General features: G+C 41.7%; 1 protein-coding gene across 4 annotated transcripts in view; it reads left to right on the forward strand.

Annotated features, from left to right (window-relative positions):
• Nucleotides 1-5,187: 5,187 nt before the first annotated feature.
• GRIN2A (glutamate ionotropic receptor NMDA type subunit 2A) overlaps nt 5,188-21,707 on the forward strand; it is a 165,130-nt gene continuing 148,610 nt past the window's right edge. For all 4 annotated transcript variants that reach the window (XM_069870506.1, XM_069870508.1, XM_069870507.1 and 1 more), the window contains exons 1-3: nt 5,188-5,430; nt 6,161-6,401; nt 7,652-8,074. In XM_069870506.1, coding sequence (XP_069726607.1) covers nt 7,670-8,074 — 405 coding nt within the window. In that variant the 5' untranslated portion in view covers nt 5,188-5,430; nt 6,161-6,401; nt 7,652-7,669. The remainder of the gene's footprint in view (nt 5,431-6,160; nt 6,402-7,651; nt 8,075-21,707) is intronic.

Consider the following 21,707-nt stretch of genomic DNA (forward strand, 5'->3'; position numbering starts at 1 on the left):
GTGGGCATCTTGGTGCTTCCCACTCAGTACAGCTTTCTTTTAGCAAACAAGTACCACCAATGAACGGTGTATGAGAGTTTGGTGCTGTCTCTTATTAGGTATAGGTAGTATTTTCTTTGTGTTGAATCAGATTTTAAGGGAAATAAACTTTCACAGAACAGTCTAAAGTTATTTTACATGTAATGCTAGCAATGGTAAGACTTGTAGCTTACCTGTCTTCAAGATTCATAAGGTATTTTTCTGATTGATATTTTCAAACCTTTCAAGTTTATCCAGCCCCTTGAATACCTAATAGATGTACTTATTCAAGGGACTAGACTTTAGAACTAGATCAGAAAGATAGTAAACTCTGGACAAACAAAATACATATCAGCTACATACATTGGGGCTTTTAGGCATATAAAAATCTGTATAAATGTAGACTGTTGCAAATGTGGGGACACAATGTTCCCTGTGAGACAAGAATAAACCCACTCCTGTTGTCAAACACTTCAAGAATCTGAGCATCTTTTAGGTAGACTAATACAAGCTACTAACTACTTGGCTAGAAAGCCCATCATGCTCTCCAGAAATAGATAAAGAAGAGACAGATTTACAAGGCTCCAGGGGTGAGTGAAGAGAAGGCTTAAAATAGTGTTTTAAAAAATTCAGATTCATAAAGACTTGTTACTTTCACTGAATTCAGTGAGGGTTAGGAGATTGTATTTTGGCCCTAGATAAATAGTGGCAATTTTTGACTGCTCCTCTGCTGCTCTAGGTATTTATGAACAAGCTGTACTGGCTGTGCAGTGGTCAGGTGTTAATTCTTGAGTGTTCCTACAAGGTTTTATTAGAAATATAGTGATATTTCATAATTTCTGTTTGGGAGAGAGCAGGAAGGGAAGAAGAGAAGCAGTCTTAAACTAGGTATTTACACCTGATTCAATTCCCTAAGGCCTTGTGTAGGCAGTTGGATATGTAATGGAATTGTTACTGACAGTCTTCACAGGACCACTTTGCTGTAACACAGTTTTGTTTGTTAATAGATCAACTTTAATTAAAAAGTACAGAGTTAATGATGAAATTCTGGCTTGACCCTCAGAGTTAGATTTGACTAATGCGGTGATTTCCCAGAGAAGGAGAATTGCTCTTGGGAACCGCATAGTGGAGATGGGAAATTGATTATGAAAGAGGCAGAGACAATCCTGGTGAATCTCAAATAGTTCTGGTAAAGTGGAGTTGAGGTGAGGAGGAGGAACTCTGGCTGACCTGTCCCTGGGGTATTCTTTCCCTTCTGGGAGTTGTTTGCAGAGAAGCTGAAGTGCTGTAGCAGCCTCAAGCTCCATTCAGTGATGTTGCCTCCTTTTTTTCAGTCGCAGCCAGCTCACGTCCTTTGCAAAACTGAGAGTAGCTTAAGGCCATCATTTCATGCATGGGTTGGTAAATTGTGCAAGAAAGGACACTGCCAAATGAGGAGCTAAGCCAGTTTTCAATAAGAGAGCCATCTGTGACCAAATGCTTAGTAAGTTTGAAAACAATTGAGTTCTTTCCCATACTTACTTTGAGTTCATTTATGATGTATGTAGCTTTATGGCCCCCCAGCAGTAAGTTAATGTTACTATACCCTTTTTTTGCTATGCATTTAGCTTCTGTTGAGTTGTTTAATTTGAGACTTGATGTTGTGTGGCACTGAAAAACGACTCCACACCAATGCCTGGTTTGATTCTTGCTGGAGAGTTTTTTCTGATGAAATTCAGATATTTGTGGCCAATAAGATGCATTTAAATATATTGTTACTGGTTACAGCAATATTCCCTCAATGTAAGAAGATATCATTGCTGGAACTAGAAGCATGTTTAAAGTTGGAATGAATTCTAAGTAAGCCTCTCTCCCTTAACCTAGCCAGTTACCTGTACTCTCTCATTACCATTTTGTTTCATTAAACGTATGAAGTCTTGTGTAATGGTGTCTCCCTGTAGCAAGGATTACTGAGTAGATCTGCAGTTTGCTTTAGAGATATCTTGAATCATGACTTAAACTTTGGCAATGAAGACTACCTCTATTGAAAATAGTGGCAATAATTTGATATCTAATGTGTTGAAGTACGTTTCTTGGCTAAATTTGGTGTCACTGCATGAGAGCATTCTTTTTAAAAAGGGGGATTGCACTTGTCTCAATACTGTTCTTCCTAAGAGCAAGAGCGTGGAGATGTTTTTCTGAATCTAGGGATTAAATCTGGTTTTTAATTTTTCTCTAACATGTGAGGTAAGCATTTTTACAGCTGGTCAAGTAAAGCAAATAGAAATAAAGTGTCACTAAGAATCAGCAACACAGACAGAAATGGCCTTGTGCCAGAACCTTAGACCCCATTGCCTCTCTTGCCTCCTTTGGAAACGTTTCTTGTACCTGAATATTTGGCTGTTTGTTTCTGTTGACAAGTGTACTCTGCAACAGGCAATTTTCAGAAAAGGAAATCTTTTAGTGATTCAACATTGCTTTGGAAGGAATGGAGTAAGAAGAAGGTTTCTGGCCTTTAAATACAGGTTTATATAGCAGGCAGGAGGTAAGGAAACCCCAGCCGGAAAATATCCTCAGAAGTGCAGATTTCCAAACTTCTTAAAATGATGTGGTAGCTTCTTCTAGATAAGCACACAGCTGTTTGTGTGGAGAAGGAAATCACTTATGTATCAATCCATCTGCCTTTCAGAATAAATGTTCTCCACCAAAATACTAAATTTGTAACCTAATCTCCCAAGTGCAGGGCTTTAAGTGTTTGTTACACTGCTTTTGAAGTAAGTGTTCCTTTTATACACACAAATTACCAGGTTAAGTTAAAGATACTTAAATGCAAATTTTGTTTACTTGTTTCAGCTGAGTGAAGTTGATTTCTTACCATGTTTGCAGCTCTTCTGTTTCATCTTATGTTAAACTCTGCAAGTATACCTAGAAACAGACTATGGACGTCTATGAAAATAGCAGTCTAATTTTATAGCATTTACTCAACTCTGTAGGCAGTAATCAGCTTGAATCCTGTGAGGCTTTTGGGAAGAATCCATATGTACAACCAAGATTGGTCACAATGAGTTTGGGCAAACTTTTATTAATGTTTTGTTTTAATTCTAGTTTGTAAATAAATTTGCACTAAGTTTTAATGAGATATTTCACAAACTTTTATAAGAGTAACTGAGGAAAAATAATGCTGAAGGAAAAATAATGCTGAAGTATGTGTCTACATTTAGATTAATGAAAATCACATAGCTCTGTTGAAGTTGGAAAACATGGCTGCTACTTGTATTGGTCTTTTAAACCATTAAATTCAGTCAGTGTATTGTACACAGCATAATGTGTCACGTATTTTCCAAAGACACCATGTCACTTATAATATTTTAAATAGATGATAATGTTAAAACTTTTTTTTCCTGTTGTGAATTCCACTTGCATTTGAGGATCTTGAATCCCTGGGTTTGCTGCTGTTTCAGTAAATCTACTGCATACACTGAAGTAACCCTTACACAAGCCTGGAGATGCAACCTCATCTCCACTAACTGTGACAAACATTGCTGTAATATTTACAGGAGCAAAGTGTGCATCAAGGGTGAAATGCAAAAGATGCATTAAAAAATCAAACTTAAAAAAAGGACACATCTGAAGCTGCTTAATTGCTTGGCTTAGAAAGACTAATGCAATATCTGAGGAAGTAATCTCTAAATAAGTTAAGAGATGAGATCTTTCAAAGGAGAAAAAAAAAGGCATAGACCTGTTGGGGAATTTTATGAAGTGACTGTCAAGAGCAGTAGAGCTGATGCATTGTTAAATGTCTTTGGGAGCCAGTTTTCAGTATTCTGTGTCTTAATGCAGTGAGAAGCAAACTTCAATGAGTGGACACTTGGCTCTTAATTGAACCTTAAGGTTTCCTCTGGCACACGTGCTTCATCAAGTTGGTCTGTCAATATCAGAATCGGCCTTACTCTTAAGTATTCGGTGTAGAAATACATAAGACTAAGAGACTGAGGATAAAAAAACCTATCACCTATGTTGTAATTAGCTGGTGCGTTCATCCCTGCAAACCCATTGTGGCACCTGGAGCAGGATGGTGAAATAAGGAAAGCAGGTGAGCAGTGGAGTGAAGGAGAAGGTGTGGTCCTGTGTTGTCTGGGCAAGAAGAAAAGAGGTGGTTAGAGAAGTGGGTCTGACATCAGGGTTGTGCTGGATGAGTGGGAGATAGAGAAACGGGCACAATGCTTTGAGGGGAGACCTCACTGCTCTCTACAACTACCTGAAAGGAGGTTGTGGAGAGGAGGGAGCTGGGCTCTTCTCCCAAATGACAGGGGACAGGACGAGAGGGAATGGCCTCAAGCTCCACCAGGGGAGGTTTAGGCTGAACATTAGGAAAAACTTTTTCATGGAAAGGGTCATTGGGCACTGGCAGAAGCTGCCCAGGGAGGGGGTTGATTCACCTTCCCTGGAGGTGTTTAAGGGACGGGTGGACGAGGTGCTGAGGGACATGGTTTAGTGTTTGATAGGAATGGTTGGACTCGATGATCTGGTGGGTCACTTCCAAGCAGGTGATTCTATGATCCTATGAAACGTGGGACGCAGCAGTGGGGATGCCCAGATGGAGCCAACTTCCGCAGAGAAATTTTGTGATATTTGGCTGCGGTCTAGAGCTTTTAGAGCTGCTTTTAAGCGCAGAATCTGCTGCTCCACACTCATTCCCCTGAGCCCGTGGCAGGGATTTCTGGTTGACAGCCCCTGCATCAAGGGAAAGGAGAACACTTCGGGGGTTCCCGGGCCACCAACCTTTCTCTCGGGCTGTTAACGTGGGCAGAGCCGCTCCGCTTCCCCGAACCTGACGTTTTCCCTGTTCCCCCAGCTCCGACACCCCCTCCTCCGGTTGCCTGGCTCTGACTCATTCGCCGCCGCTCGTGGAAGCGGAACGGGAGGCGGGTTGGGGGGTGGGGGGGGAGCCTCCAAAGTGTAGCCGCGCTCGGTGCCGGTTGGACGGGGCCCCGGCAAGGGCAGCGGGGCGGGTCCCGCACCCGGGGAGCTGCCGAGGGGCTGCGAGCAGCCAGGGGGCTCCCGGCTGCCCTCCCGGGGAGCCGCGGCGGCGATATCGCAATTGCCCTTTAAACAACAACAACAAAAATAAGAGAAGGGGGGGGAGGAGGGGGTGGGGAAAGAAAGAAAAAAAAAAAGAAGAGATGAAGACGCTTAAATGCCTCCAGCCAAAAGTAAAGAGCAAATCTCAGTTGCGATGGCTCTGCTAAAACTTGATCATGCGGGATTTCAAGCGGTAAAGACCTGCCGGGCTCCTATTTGCTGCGGTGAGAACAACTTGCAGGATGAAATCCAGGCATTAAGGGACCTATTTTCCACTTGGCCGTTTGCAGAGGAATCTACTGAAATGACTTGGAGGATCTCGAAGCTGAAACTATGTGGAGGGAGAATGCAGTAAGTACGGCGGTTCCGGGCGAGCCGAGGAGTTGGGGCTGGGCTGGGAATCATAGAATCATAGAATAGGTGGGAAGAGACCCACCGGATCAGCGAGTCCAGGCGGCACCATCAGGGAATGCCGCTCGCCTTTCCCTGACGCGCCGGCGTCCTACATTTAGCCGGGGTTGCTTGAAGTATCTTCATACATATTTACTGGCAGCACTGAATGCAGAATCAAAGTAATCCCAGCTTTTCTTGGCGGGATCTGCTAGTGCGTGTCTCCCCGGGCTTGTTTATGCTCAATTGCGAATGAAGCTGTTCACTTACAAGCTACAGAAAGAGCTTTATCCCGCACCGATTTAGCTGTTTTCCAGATTATGCCCGGGTTGAACCCCTCAAGGAAACTCCTGCCCTTGGTCCTGTGAATTAGTTTGCTCCTAGCTCCTCTCTGCAGGGTGGATGCTCCTGCCGGGAGCACAGGGGCGGCTGGAGCCCGGGGTTTTCCTGCTCCGGGTAGGTTGGGGACGTTTCCCAGGGGGCTGCGGCTCCCGGGCAGAGCTTGCGTTTATTTCCAAGTGAAGGGGAGGGAAAAACTTCTGAGCGTAGTCACTTATTTCTGCTGGCATCGCACGTAAGACTGAAATATAGAGATGTCTTTTTTTTTTTTTTCCCCTCCGTCAAATCTACGACCCGACTAACGGCTTTTCCCTCTCTCTGTCTCTCCCCCGTTGTCCCGTCCTGTCTCCAGCGCCCCTTTCCCGGTCTCCCTCTCCTTCTAGCCGCCCTCCCGGGATGCCACGTTGCTCTCAGGCTGCGGCGGGGATCACGCGTGCGGCTGGCGGCTCGGAGGCCGCCCCTGAGCCCGGGCACCGAGGGGCAAGAGATGCCCGCGGCCGCGGCGTGCGCTGCGCCAGCTCCACCGGCTCCTCCGGCTGCTCCGGCTCCCGCTGCACCCGCTGTCGCCGCCGCTCCGTGTCCTGAGCCGCTGGGTACGTGCGGGGCCGCCAGGGGGCGCCGCGGCGCCGCGCCGGGTGCGGAGCTGTGGGGTGGGGGGGTGGGATGATCGTTGCTTGGGTTCTAAAGGCAGCCGGGGCGCTGATGTGCGCTTCGAGGGACTCGCAAGCGCTCATCTCCCTGCCTGCCCCGAAAGGAGGCGATGAGACAGCGAGCCCTTGCGTGTTTCGCCTTGTCTCCGAGTGTGTTTTCGGCCGCCTTCTGATTGACGATGGAGACAGGGCTGGCGGGATGAAAGGGGAGATGTGAGAAATGCCCCCCCGGTGCCTCCTGCGAGGCGCTTTGCAGCGAGCCGGGGCTCGGGGAGGCGCGGGGACCCCCTTCTTGCAGCTGCGGGGGTGGAAACTCCCCGGGGGCAGAGGGAGGTCCTGCCGAGTCAGACCTGCAGATCCCTCCTGTGGCTCATCTCTTACCCGTCCTACTCTGCCTATATCCAGCCCCCGACAGTGCGGTGATGCTCCTCTAGATGCTCCTCTAGATGCTCCTCTAGATGCTCCTCTAGATGCTCCTCTAGATGCTCCTCTAGATGCTCCTTTATGGAACACCCTCCCCTCCAGCACCGGGGACAACTTTGTGTCTGAGATCAGCAGTTCTGAGATGCTCGAGAGGAGGCAGAAGAATTTAAGACGGGATATTGCACTCCTGAACCTGTTCCAGAAATGCAGTAAACTGCTTGAGCAGCAGCTGTCTAGGAGAGATTTTCAGAAATAAAGCAGCGTGGTTCTGGGATGCTGTGAGATATGTGGAGTCTGTGGGTTTCCAGCAGATCTCTGGCTTCTCTCATTTCGAGCTGAAGCATCTCTTCCTGTTAGACTGTAACTAAATTTTAAATAGACGCTCAGGACAAAGGAAAATAGACTTCTGTGTTTTACCTGTTCTAGGATGGCAAGGTTAAACACAAACATGATAATGTCTTTTTTAAGTGATGTCAGTCATTTTAATTTTGTGGGCGATCCAGGAAGGATTTTAGTGAGTCTTTTCTCTGTACTTATGCTACTTTTTCCTGCCCTGCTTGTGGAGACCAGTTGTGATCCTGTCATTGCCAAGCCAACTTTTTGTAGGGATAGAAGAGGCTTGAATTGAAACTAAGGTGAAGAATGTTTTATAAAAAGCTGCTAAAGCTTGCACTGTGTTCAGAAACTTTCTGTTGAAAACCTTCACTGGAGATATATAGTATACAGTTTTTCCTCTCAATTTTTCTCATACGATGTGATCACTTTTGCAGGGAGTAAAGCTGGCAAAGATGAAGAAAATTGGCTGTGCTCTCCTGGTACTCCAAGCTCTTCTGACGCCTTTGGATCTTGCTTATGGAGCGGAGAAAAGTTATCCCGTCCTGAACATTGCAGTGATTCTGGGAAGAACCAAGGATATCACAGAGAGAGATATCAGAGCTCTCTGGACCAGGGAAATGTCAGCAGACTTGACTGTTGATGTCAATGTAGTGACCCTTCTTGTTAACCAGACTGACCCTAAGAGCATCATAACACATGTTTGCGACTTGATGTCGGGCACCAAGATCCACGGAGTGGTTTTTGGAGATGATACTGATCAGGAGGCAGTTGCTCAGATTTTGGATTTTATTTCATCTCAGACTTCTATTCCCATTCTTGGAATTCATGGCGGAGCCTCCATGATAATGGCAGACAAGGTAGGAAAATGTATTTAAAAGCTTTTACTAGTTTAATATACTTTACCATGTTGGTCTCTATTGTGGGTGATCACTGCAAGCAGTTCAAAAAGGATGGTTCCAATTGTTTCTCTGAACTTTAAAAAGGAAAAAATAAGTAGAGCAGTGTCCTTGTTAATCACTCATCAAATATTCTTAAGTATTTCGGAGTTCATGCCTGAAACTCAGCTTTCCATCCATTGTAAAAGCAGTCCTATGGAAATTTTACTATCCAGCACATATTGATCTCTGGTCAGTTAAGAAATTTTACTAGCAAATATGATACATTGGCTGTAAAAACAAACTCAAAATAGTAGGTCCATAAAATGATTTTAAGGGTAAGATTTAAAACTATAAGCAGATATTCTGTGGTGCTTATAAGAAAGAGCAAGCAATAGACCTGAATGTATTTGAGGACAATAGTAGTAATAGGACAGTAACTTTAAGCTGGACTTCTGTAATCCACTACAGTCGGTAAATTAAATAGTCTTGCAAACTTGAACCAGGTCTTGTATTCACTATATTTATTAAATGAGTTCATGAAAATCTGCAGTGGGGTTGTCTAACTGTGGAGATAATGACAAATAGTTTTGTGGAAAACATCTGTTTATGTAATCTACTGTGAGACTGTGGAATGACAGAAGTGACTCATGAATCCAGCTCATCTTCCTTGACATTGTAACTGTTCTTAAATACTCCCTTCTAGCAGAGCAGTATTGCTGTTGAGAAGTGATCGCTGCTGTCTGAAACAGGTGCTTAGCACCGTTTAGGACTCAGTTCTCTGGCATGGACTGCTGCTTGGCCTGGAAGTCTGTGAGGGGTTCCCACCGTGGTGTAAAAGAGGGTAGCCAAAGAGGGAGCTTGAGTGTCTTTTATAGGTTTTACAGCACACAGGTCTTTTCAGTATTAATTGTAACTTATTTCCTGGTATTTGTACACTTCAGGATTTCTTATTCATTGAATATTATTACTCCTAAGTTCTGAATTGTACTTGGATAGTAAAGAGCTCTCTGAATCCGTCTAAAAATGAAGTGACCAAATATGTTACTTCATAACTTGAGGGGGAAAAAGAAGCATGACAGGTGCACTGATTAGTTACGATTGAGAAATCAGCCTTGAACTTTTGAAACTTTTGCCTCTGGGAAAGTCTGGGATAAGAGAACTGTCTCCCTTGATATTTAGAATGGCCTTCCTTTAAAACTTCTCTTGTGTAAGAGGAGGACAATAAGTGCTAAATTATAGCAGAGATTCTGTAACAATGGTTTGACATCTTGATTTATATGGAAAGATCTTTACGGTTAGTGCTACCAAGTATAATTGCAGTGACTAAGTTAAAGGCAGTTATTTCACAGGCTTTTAAACTACTGTACAGATTTATCCATCTCTAGAAACCTGGCTTTATGTATATTTAGGAATTTTGTTTGATATGTATTTTGCTCAACTTTCTATGGCAGTATAAGAACATTTGAAGATTCCAACCAATGCTGAGTGATGAAGCACTGGTAGAAATCCTTATAGAATCAACTTCATGCTCGGTAGAATATGCAGGATATTACTGATACAGATCTATTTTTTACTTTTATGTAGGAGCCTCTAGAAAATGAAATAGATTGTTTTTCTTGTCTCAGTAAGTTAATAGTATCTTCATTGCATGCTAATGTTGTCATTATATCACTTTCTTTGATTTTGGGGATTATCACAGTTTGCTAATAAAACATTTTTGTGCTGAAACTTGATTTCTAAGATTTCCACTTGGGAAATCAAAATTGTTCTTTTGTATGTTAAGACAACCCAACAGAGCTGTCTTCAGTAGCTTGACTTGGCTAAAGAAACTGTTTGTTTATATAACTAAAACTCCCTTAATTTTCAACTTGAATTTTTCAGTGTGCATTGTCTTGCCACTGGGTTTGAAATGTCGCAGTACTGAGACTTGCATGTGTCACTCAATTAACCACTCATTTAGGAATGAAATCCTGGGAGTTGAAGGTGAAATTCACAGTGCTGTCATAAAGGCAGAGGAGATGAAGTCTGGGGGAGAAGGACTGCAAATGTAAAATCTGTTTTCCAAGTCAGCGTCAGGATTTTAGCTGAAACACATGGTCGTTGGCTAAATGGTAAAGTTGATCAGTGTTTAAAGTCTTCTGGTTTACATCATACATTGAGATGGCTGGATATGCAAAAAATAAGCTTGGTCCTGCTTCTACTTGTGGATCTAGTTCTCTAGCACTCTAAGGCTATTTAATTTATGTTCTTATTGCATGGTACTGTGTTTTAGATGACTCTGGCTTCAAATGTGCACGTGCGGGTGTGGTACCTGCCTGTTTGTAGTCTACCAAGCGTGGCTGACACAAAGTGGGCACAACATTCAGTGAATTCTGTGCCAGGTGGGTGTTACATGATGCTTAACTATCCTTGATGTGAACTAAACTCAGTGTACAAAAATGAAGTAATCTATAATGCCCCATGCTGCTGAAGACTTCACTGGCATGATTCAGAAGATCTTACCACATTCTCTGTAGCTATTAAATACTATGTCGATGAGAATCTTGCATGAAGAGCCATCTCTTTTAAGAAGTTGTTCTAGGTTTCTTAACATGGTGTATGCCCATATTTGGAGTATGCAGTGATTATTGCAGGACATGCAGCTTTTGAAGTAACTGAGTCCCTGTGCGAACATCTGCTGTTAACGGTGCATAGTTTAGACTGCCGCCTCCGTTGGCCCAGCTGGCTGTATGCTGCTTCAGTTTAGTTAAAGTTTGCCTGCACTGGCTGAGATATGAGGAGATATGTTGCTTGATACAGACTACAAAAATTGATAGGGATGTGAAGCCAACACCTGGCATCTGCTGTCAAAACCCCACCAGTGAACCAATGCGGCACTGAAAGGGTGTGTGGTACCTACCTGATCCCAACTGTGTGGGACAGGTACCCTTTGGATAGTACCACGCGTTCTGCCTTCAGCTGCTTTTATCACCTGCTGTTGGCAGGAACTCTCCCACCAATGAACTGCTCCTTGGCTTTGGTCCTCAGTTCTGCCACAGACTCAAAACATTTTCAGATGTGGAGTAGTCTACCGAAACAAGATGAGGATTGTTTTTGGGGTACTGTGCCAACCTGCTGTGCGTCACCATCCCTTGGAGGGTGCTGAAAACAGACTGGCTGTTTATTCGTCTTTTATCTGTTGACATTTGAGGGATCTCGAACCAAACATTACTTAGGAACTGTTTCCTGACTTGAGCACTTGCTTTTAAACTTAGGTACATTTGTTTCACCACATACTATGGTTATAATATTATTTGTAATACTTTTCTAAAACAGAAAACATCATGGTTAGTTCTGCGATGATAGTAAAAGATTCGTTCCCTTAACAAGTAGGGGGAAAAGCCCTTATGTTTTATATTGTGAATACATCCAGGAATAGTTAGTGTCTTTGAACTATACTGTTTTTGCATATTGCAAAATTCAGTCTTCCTAACCTCATTAGAAATCTTCTGGAGAGACATAACTTGAACCCTTTCATTGCCATGGAAGTACTGACAGCTGTAGTGCGTAGCCAACAACGTTGAAGGTGAGAGTAGTTTCCCAGAAGGTCTGTTGCATAGCGATGCTTCTTAAAACAGGTCTGGAAATGCTTTGCAAAATAAATCTTTTTCCACCCCCCCCGCAAAAGTAGTATATATAGTTAAATTATTCTTCATTATTCTTTCTGCTGATAATATTGGCAATAAAGACTTTCAATTGTTTAGTACAGAATCCCTTTTGCATCTACCATCACCACTTGCTTTCCTTTTTCACCCCTATTGTCCTCCAAAATAGTAAATATAGAATCACAGAGTGATTGAGGTTAGAAGTGATCCCTGGAGGTTGTCTTGCCCAGCCCTAGCTCAGTGATGAGCTAATATCAAAGTTGGATAAGATTGTCCAGTCAAGTACTGAATATCTCCATGGATGAAGAGACTATAGCCTCTCTGGGCAATCTGTTCCAGTACTTAACCTTTCTCGCTGTGCCAGTATTTTTGTTATATCTGATTAGAATTTCCCTCTGTACTGTCACCACAGGCTCTTGTTCTTTTGCTGTGAGTCTGAGTTCGACTCTGTTTCTGTAGTTGTAGGCTGCAATTATACCTGTTGTTGCCTTTCCGTTTTCTGGGGAAGAGAATTCCCTCAGCCTTTTCTTGCACCTCCTGCACTCCAGCCCTTTGGACTCACGCAGGTGTATCAATATCTCATGTGAGCAACCCAAAACTGGACTGAGGGCTGCAGATGTGGCCTCGTGAGTACCAGAGAGGGGAACAATCCCTTCTCTCAAGCAGCTGGCTGTGCTCTTGCTGATGCAGCCTGGTTAGGATTTGCCACCAGAAGGGTGCACTGCTGACTCATGTTCAACTCCTCCACCAGGTCCTCTGTCCTGTAGTGCTGCTGGGATGTTTATTAAGACATCCAATTGCGAATAAGCACTGAGTAAAACTGTATTTTTAAATCTTTTTCATTCTTTAGGTGGATATTTTTCAAGTACGTTACTGAAATACTTGCAGGTGTTTGCCTTGCCTGTCATTTTCAGCTCATTGTAGACATAGCTGGAACTTCTCAATTTTTTTCCTCATTCCTGAGACATGAAAACCATACTTCACTTGTGCAAATCAGACCTCTAAGCCCAGCCTTACAGCTAGGATTAGAGTGCACCCAGAATCCGGGCTCTGGTGCTGAGATTTTACTCCCTTACATGTATATGACTGCATGCTGCTTTTAAGGTTTTTCTACACATCTTGCAGCTTCTTTGTGTGTATCCTTGTAGCACAGTGCTTGTATAAAAAAAAATTCAAAAGCCCCACCTCACATTTGTACTAAGCATAGGCATGCTTCAATCCTCATGCTTTAAAAAATGTCATGATGAATGGAGAGTGTTTGAGTTTGTTTTTTATTGTAGAATCCTTTCTGGAGAACATAATTCATGGAGTGTTCCCATCAATTTGCATTTCTTCCATGTGTATTATTTAGGCTTCTGACCAGCTCTTCTAGTTGGGTCATAAAAGCAGTCCTGTATTTTTACACATGTTCTTAAAAAAATTTTAAATTTAATTTTTGTAACTTTTCATTCCTGCCCTTACTGATAACTGATATTGGCATGTGTGTGATACTTTAATCCTGAGCATGATATTAGGTTTGGCGTTTGTTGGTGCTGCAACAGACTGCAAGATTAAACTGTAGTTTAATAAATGCCTTAGTGCAAAAATATCAGTATTCATGTAAGTGGTGTTTCAAGTCTGGTTGTAGTAGCTTGCACTATTCTGTTGTATCCAGTACTTCCAACTTCTGCCTCTTAAAGAAGCAGCTGAATTTGACTTTCCTTCTTTCTACCTGAACTAATGATGCTATGAGAGGTGTAAATTTCTGATATTCTAATTTTTATTTTCAACTGCAACAAAATGTAGCATTGACTTCCTCTTGCATATCTGGTTGTACTTGGTCATATCCATAGAAGTCAACCTATGTGTATTTTTCAAAAATAAAGTTGTCTTGCGCATCCATAAACATTTTTACAGCTAGGCTTGTAATCGGTTGTAGCCTTTATGCAGACGTGCCATAATCACTTTTACTACATGGTTAAAAAAATGCTTGAAATCTGTCTTACAGAGGTGGAAGAAGTGGGTGGATACAGTATCTTGTGCTTTTCAGCAGGAGCCAGCACTCTGGGTGTGTGAGGCGGTTATGAGACACCATGCTGGTTTATGTTACTGCTCTTTTACTTTCTCACAGCAATGGCTGTACAGCTTTGACAGCGAGAGCTGCAGTATTCACTGCTTTGAGCTGGGCCTTAGAACGCAGGGGAGTGTTACATTAATGATGTGAGCCTTGCTTTCTTGCTTTCCCTTATTTTCTAAAGGATTTTCGTGGCTGTTTCTGAGATGATTGTTACTCCTCATTTGCTTGTCCACACAAAAGTTTCCGTCTTAATTTAGCGAAGGAAAGCATGGAGCTATTTTCTGGAATTCCATGAGAGTAGACTTGAATTGGCACTCTCCTGGTGTTGAAGGGAGAAATATTTGGTTTAATTTTCCTAAGTAGAAGGGAGAGAGTCTTGAAGAGATTGGGAGTTTCTGTAACTAATAATCAGATTGTAGGAAATGGGAATCTAGAGTTTAGTAGGAGAGAGGAATGTTGGATCTAGTCATTTGCAATAAGGACAATATATTTTCATCTCAAAGTACCATTTTCTTTACCTTCAATCTGTCTGTTCTTACACTTCTTGAAAATAAATACAATACATAACTGTATTTGTTTTGAGAAGCAACGTTTTAAAACTCCTAGTAAGTCACTGTTGTGGATCTTCCATGCGCTCTCTGAACTATTGCCTGCCTATAGGTAATTATAACAGCAGACTCCCGAGCTGTAAAAGTAGGACACTAGACCTTCAGCATAATTTTTTGCTTGCAGACATTCTTGGTGGCATCTTTGGTATTTCTTTCCTCAGGATATTCTCAAATATAAAATCCAAAATTATTCCCTTTAAGCTACAAAATAATGATAGACAACTATAAGGCATGTAAGGCACTTCTGGCAATCAATATATCCAGAGAACATACCTGAAAATATTCATCCTAACAAAATTATGCAGTGAACAGAACAGAGCAGCCTTGCTATCATGTCAGACATGTTTTTCATGTTTCATCTAACAATTATTTTTGAGGGGATGCTTAGATTATTTGAATAGACAATTTAATAGTATGTTTTATTTGAACTAACAATTTCATTTAAATATTTTCTTTGTATTTTTTTTTGGACCTCCTTGGGAGGTCTCTGGGGTAGACCTGCTTGTATCAGCGAGGGTACAAAAAGCTCTGTATGGATAAACTGAGAAACTTTGCAGTCCACAACTGGTTTTATTTGTTAGGAATTTATGGGCCAGCTTTGCATGTACTCCTTTTCTCCCCCTTCCTCTTCCTTCTCTGCCTTCCCTCTTTCCTGGAGCTATAAGTTGTGTGGATTTTACTGAGGGAGCCCAGCCTGGATTGTCTCCACGCCATCTGTCACTGTATTGTTTTTTTAAATCCTTGAGATATTTTCTTCTTTATTTCACTGACATAAATAAATAAACAAACCTGCAGCAGTATCATTGGCCATTTATATTAGATTTCGACTTAATATCCTTAGGACAAAAAAACCTGTGCTTGCAAATGATGTGCATAAGCTAGGTGCACAATTGTAAAAACAGACATAGTTTGATTCTCTCAGTCCAGAGCTCTGGTTATACTGCGTGTTCGCTCCCCAGCCAAGGGCACCTCTGACTTCTTGGGATGGAGACCTAGCCGGGGTCTCCTAGCCTCACAGTGGATTATGCTTGAATTTCCCCATTGCTATTGTATAAGTGCATAGCAGCTGGCAAACGTTTATTTTTGAGTATTTGCACTCAAAGAAGCTGAGTTAGAAGGCCCAAGCTGATGTATCTTCCTCTGTACTGAGACTTGATGTATTGGGGCAGGGACAAGCTGAGACTTGCAGGCTTTGTGTGAAGCCATAACTGGAAAAAGATTGGTTAGAAAGGGGAATACTCCAAGAGAAATTAACGTGTGTAGAAGAAATGTAACGTAAAAGCTGAACCACCAACTGGAAAACTACCTTGTTTCCTGAAATGTGATATTCTGAGTTGCAGATGGAGTTTTCTAGGTGTCCAGCAGCTCTAAGTTTGTTGTATACAGCTGATGTCTCATCTTTGCCAATAATCATAGAATCATCATAGAATCATAGAATAACCAGGTTGGAAGAGACCCACCGGATCATCGAGTCCAGCCATTCCTATCAAACACTAAACCATGTCCCTCAACACCTCGTCCACCTGCGCCTTAAACACCTCCAGGGAAGGTGAATCAACCCCCTCCCTGGGCAGCCTGTTCCAGTGCCCAATGACCCTTTCTGTGAAAAATTTTTTCCTAATGTTCAGCCTAAACCTCCCCTGGTGGAGCTTGAGGCCATTCCCTCTTGTCCTGTCTCCTGTCACTTGGGAGGAGAGCCCAGCTCCCTCCTCTCCACAACCTCCTTTCAGGTAGTTGTAGAGAGCAATGAGGTCTCCCCTCAGCCTCCTCTTCTCCAGGCTAAACACCCCCAGCTCTCTTAGCTGCTCCTCATAAGGCCTGTTCTCCAGCCCCTTCACCAGCTTCGTTGCTCTTCTCTGGACTCGCTCCAGAGCCTCAACATCCTTCTTGTGGTGAGGCGCCCAGAACTGAACACAGGATTCGAGGAGCGGTCTCACCAGTGCTGAGTACAGAGGGAGAAATAACCTCCCTGGACCTGCTGGTCACGCTGTTTCTGATACAAGCAATTACCCCTGTTCTTTCCACACATTTAAGTGATCAAGAACCCTGAGTATCTGGAAGGAGGTAGGTGTACAAGTTCCCTTTTCTTTAAGGAAGAACGAAATTCCTCTGGTGAATGTCCTGTGCGTTCTGGGACTTGGGAATGAGGATCCATTGCTGCCTATTGGGGTGGGCTGAGGAGGACACAGGGTTCCCTGATTAGCCTTTGAGACTGTTCTAAACTTCCTGAGAAAGCAACAGTTTCTAATCCAAATTTGTGAATCACATTTTGTTTAAATATTTACTCTCTAAGCTTCACATGCAAAGTAAAGAAATCATTCCTAAGTGTATCTATCTAGGCAGTTTGTGTAATTCATTCCTATTCCCCTCATCTCCTCAATAACCACAGAGGCTGAACTAAAACTGACCTAGGAAATCTGGGATCATAAGCTGGTCCTAAACTTTTAGATCATGGGCAACAATGAAACGTTTCTATTTGGCTGTGCATTTATGGATCAGAGAATGCTTGGCAAGATTAATCTGTATTTGTACAAGGGTAAATTCAAAGCAAAAGGCGAGTCCCTTTTAGGTGTAATACCCAAAGAAGCACTTTGGAGGGTTGTGGATGGGATCTGATTAAAACACTGATATTCTGCATGCAGTTCCAATGTGACCTCTGTTGCTTTGAAAAGTCATCTTTTGTTTCATATTCAAGCCTGATTAGGCCTGAGAGAACTAGATCTGTTTTTCTGCATTACATGCAGGTTCTTCCTGCTTTCTTCCAGGCTCTCTTGGTGGAGGTGGAGAGGAAGGGGTTAGAGAATACAAGTTTGTCATCTTCATGCTTTTAATATTTTTCTTCAAGTATGTTGATTTACTTACTCCTCAGGATAGAGCCTGTAATTCACAGTGGTTTTGTGTGTTGAATTTGCTAATGGTCGTGTAATTTCCCAGCAGGGTCACTTCTGCCCATCTTTGACTTGCCTGGGTAAGGTGGATTTTTTCAGATCAAGACCGTACACTTTCAACTTCAAAATTATGCATCCCTTAACCTAGGTTTTGAGTAAGCTCTCGTGGAGCCGTGCTTCATTACCAGATGACTCTTCAGTTAGTGTTTTAGGCTTTTTATCTCCATCATTGGTTTAGGAAAGTAATTTCCTTTTAGATTTCGACTGAAGATAGGCTGGGCTCTTTCCTTGTCACAAGTTCCCTGCTGCAGCATGACTGAGAACACTGTTGGTCTTGCTCCATAGACTGCGCTCAGTGTACTATTTATAGCCTGCATTTTGTGCACCTTGGAGCAAAATATTTCAATAATCATTTTTCATTTAAGGGATTACTGGGTGGGAGGATGCTGATTTTCTTTATCTTTCCTTTTCTGGATGGTGTGTGGGTGGGGTTGGGTTTTTTTTGTGTCCTAACTTTTGGATTAAGACTTCCGCTGGTAATTTTGTTGATATAAAGTTTTGGCTATTTGTGCTGTCCATCTTGCCTCTCCATGTGACTAGAATTAACAATAGGACTGCTTTGTTTTCACTGCATTGATTTTGTGTCTAGTAGAAACACGCTGCCTGTGTAGAAGCACTATGAAAGAGGAAAGAGCAGGGATTTTATAGCCACCTTCCAGCTCAACACAATTTACAGTGCAATTAGAAACGACACTTAAAATTTGATAAACAGAAAATAAAATTAAGATAATCTGCTCTAAGTGCATGACATTTCTGTAATGAGTTGCTTTTAGGAGATACAGAAACATGTAATTACCAGACAAATTACATGTTATTTTTTTGTGTGTGTGTGAAGCTAAGTAAGAGTTCTGGGTGAATTGTGTTGGCAGGGGCATCAGAGCTATACAAAGTACCTAACTAGGATGACAAAAAGCTTGCGGATTCATCCTAAGAAAACAGATGCAAAAACTCTGGCAAGTGTCTATATTCTGTAACAGTGAAGTATCATTTAGGGTGGTCTCATTTTTTTCAATAATCATGTTATCTTTGTAGTAAATAATCTAACCATGTCCTTTGTTTCATTTTTATCTGCTTGCCATCCCCTCATCTCTCCTTTCTCTGTCTGCTTTTTGACTATTGTTTTCTGCAAAAAGAGTGAAGTTTCCTGTTGTGGAATCTGGTTTCTAGCAAAAAATGTTGTGGATGGTTCCAGTGCTTTGTGTGCAAAACATTAAGCTCTTTCACTTAATGATGTAAGAGCAAACTGGTTCAGAAGTTGTAAAGAAACATTTGCTTCCTTTGCTCGCTCTTAGACTGAGTTTTTCTTATCCAATCCGTTCCTTTATGCAAACCTCTTTCCATGGAACAGCTGATTCTAAACACCCTGTTCTGTTGCCTTCATCTGCATCCCATCTATTGGCTATTCTACTTCCTATCTGGCTGTAACCCCACTATTCGAGGTAGGGTGTTTTGGTGTGTTTTTCTCATCTATCACCTTAGGTTGCTTATAGCAGACGTACGGTAAGCTAGGAGAGAATATACCTCTCAACTTAAAATTATATATTCTCTGATGTTAGGAATAGCAGGATTCTTTCAGTATAGAACCAGCACAGATGATGGTTGTGCTAAAATAAGATTAATGGGGGCAAATAAAAATTCTCTGGAGTCCCAAGTAGAAAGTAAAAACTGTTATGACTTTAAGCTGACCCTGTTTATATTTAATAAGCAGAAAATAGATAAAAGATGGGAAACCAAACCAAGTGAGCTAGGGTAATGTTGTTGGACACATGAGGTGGTGATAAATCTGCAATACAAATTGCTGGTGGAAGTGATCTAGTTGTGAATAAAGAAGTATGAGAAAATCAAAAGTGTTCAAAACTCTGAACAGTTTCCATCTCCATCTCTCTTCAGGATTCCTGCCCTTGTCCAAAATCCCAGTTCAACAGTCCTAAGCAAATCCTTCTGCATTCATTGACCAGCTTTGCATACTTATATAGGGGGACATTTGCTTTTCCGCGTGTGATGTAGGGAGTCTGGGCTCTAGTGATGTCTGGAAATAAACAGACATCTGTTTATTTGGAGTCTGCATATTTCTCTTTCAATGTCATTTAAAACTTCCTTACTGCTTTTATATTTTTCTTTAGTATAACCTCTGGGACAGGGTCAGTCTATAGTCTTTCCTAAATACATGACCCTCCCTTTGTTTTGTTATGTACTTTACTGGCTACTGCGTCCAGCACTGATGTCCTATATAAACAAAAAATGGAAAGATTTTTAAAGACTTCTCTGATTTGTAGTAAAATATGTACTTTTATCTATGTGTGTATGTTCACTTTGTTCAGCTGCTTTGCAGGGTTCCCCACTACCTTGAATTTTAGGATCTGGCAATTGAAAACATTTATCACTCCCTTTCATAGCTGATTTTCAATTCAATTAATCTGAATTTCAGATCTCCCATTAGGGGCTTCAGAGTACTTGGGAACAGGACAGATGGACAGTTAAAACAGATGAAGATAATTGCTTTCCCCAGTGTTAGGTGGCTTGCTGATTCTGCAGTCTCCCCTGTATATGAATGCGTTTTGCTGTTGCTTTAAAATACCATTGAGACTTGGGTTTACTGGCATTTAAAACTTAAATTGTAGTTATGGGCACAGAACAAAGTTATGGATCATGAATTACATAAATGCTGATGTCGTCCAAATGACTGGTTGTATCAGGAGGTTGAAAATGAGCAGTGTCTTCAGAGAACAGAGCATCGGAAAGTGTCAGACAAGGATAGTTCTGGCTCTTTGCAGGTTAAGCTCACTTGTGGAAGGAAATGTACAAGTTTACATTATTCCTCCCACCTCAGGATGGCTAAAGTTGAGGAAGGATCTTTATAGCTAGTTCCAGATATATACAACCTGTCACTTTTAACTATTTTAAAGTCACTTGCTGTCCTTTCCTAACATGTTCCAGGATACAGGCTTCTGGCTACAGTTTCTTTCACTTTCCTGTTGCTCTTCTTTATTATCAATCTCCATTTTATAGCATAAGAATTACTGGAATATTTCCAATGGTCTGTTAATAAATTAAATGACACTAAATAGCTGACCTGGAACAGGTAAAAAAAAATCTTCACATTTAAAATATCCTTGACGGTTGCTCAGTAGCTTCTCATTAGATACAAATATTTTCACCTTCCCAATTTCTCGTAAAAATACATCACATGGTGTCTGAATCAAAATTTAAATGAACATATGGGAAGCTTGTATGGGAGCCAGCTGTTACCTGCAGCATGTGTGCCTTTAACGGTCATTGAAAGCCTTACTGATCTTTCTTTTCCTTTCTGCTTAAGTGTTTGTTTTGTACTGTGAAAAAAAGAAATCACAAATCTTAAGTCAACAATCATCTCGTATAAGGAGAGATCTTAAAATTGCAAGTTACTTCATCAATAATAACATGTAATGATCCAGCTCAGTAGTCCTTATTCCAGTATAAGTCCTATTGATTTGTTAAGGTGCAGTGGATACAAACTTAAAGCAGCTGAAAACTTAAGCCAAAATAAGAATGAACTTTGCTCATTTCCAACCCTGTACTGCTTTTTAATTTATTTTTTTTACTGTCTGATAAGTACATTATAGGCATGCAAAATCTTAGTTTTAAATAACTTCTGTGGAAGACAATTCTTTAGGTCAGGAGAGTCATTTCTAAATGCTGAGTAGAAGTATGCTTCCAAGAAAAGGTAACAGCCAGGATTACAGCATCCAGGTCATGTATGAGTCCCACATTGAAAGCAAATATCCTGCTTGTGGGATCCTGGCTGCACTGTGATTGATTTCATTGTGAAGTAAAGCACTAGGAGCAAGTGCAAAGCAAGCAAATACTTTAAATATTTAGTCCTTTAATGCCTACTTAAATGCTCTTCCTGAAGATTTGAATGCTGTGATGTAAAGAGAAGATGGAGGGTTTTTTGCCTTTCTAATAACGTGCTTAGGATGTGCTTTATATAAAGGCATAAGGATGCAGACATAGCTTCTTAACAGCTGAGGTGGAAAGTCCAAGCAAGACATTAGACTTAATGTATGTTCTGCTGAGGAGGGCAGTCTCTAGTTGAAGGAGTGATGCGGTACTTTAAGGGCTGTCACGGTATTTGGGGTGCTCTCTTTCAGATGACTCTCTGGACTGCTGGTGAATTATCACATTGACATGCCACCTAGTTTTACTTAACTTAAACCTGATATTTTATTTTAACTTCATCTCCGTAATTAGATTTTTGTCTTAATGGGTCATTTTGAGGTTTCATTTGCATGTTTTGACCCAGTTAAAAACTGTTATTAAAACAGCTTTTCTGATTCAGCTCATATGGGGGTATATTTTCCTTCTTAACAACCATTC

Source organism: Phaenicophaeus curvirostris, chromosome 16 (assembly GCF_032191515.1).
Source record: "Phaenicophaeus curvirostris isolate KB17595 chromosome 16, BPBGC_Pcur_1.0, whole genome shotgun sequence".
NCBI classification, from domain to species: Eukaryota; Metazoa; Chordata; class Aves; order Cuculiformes; family Cuculidae; genus Phaenicophaeus; species Phaenicophaeus curvirostris.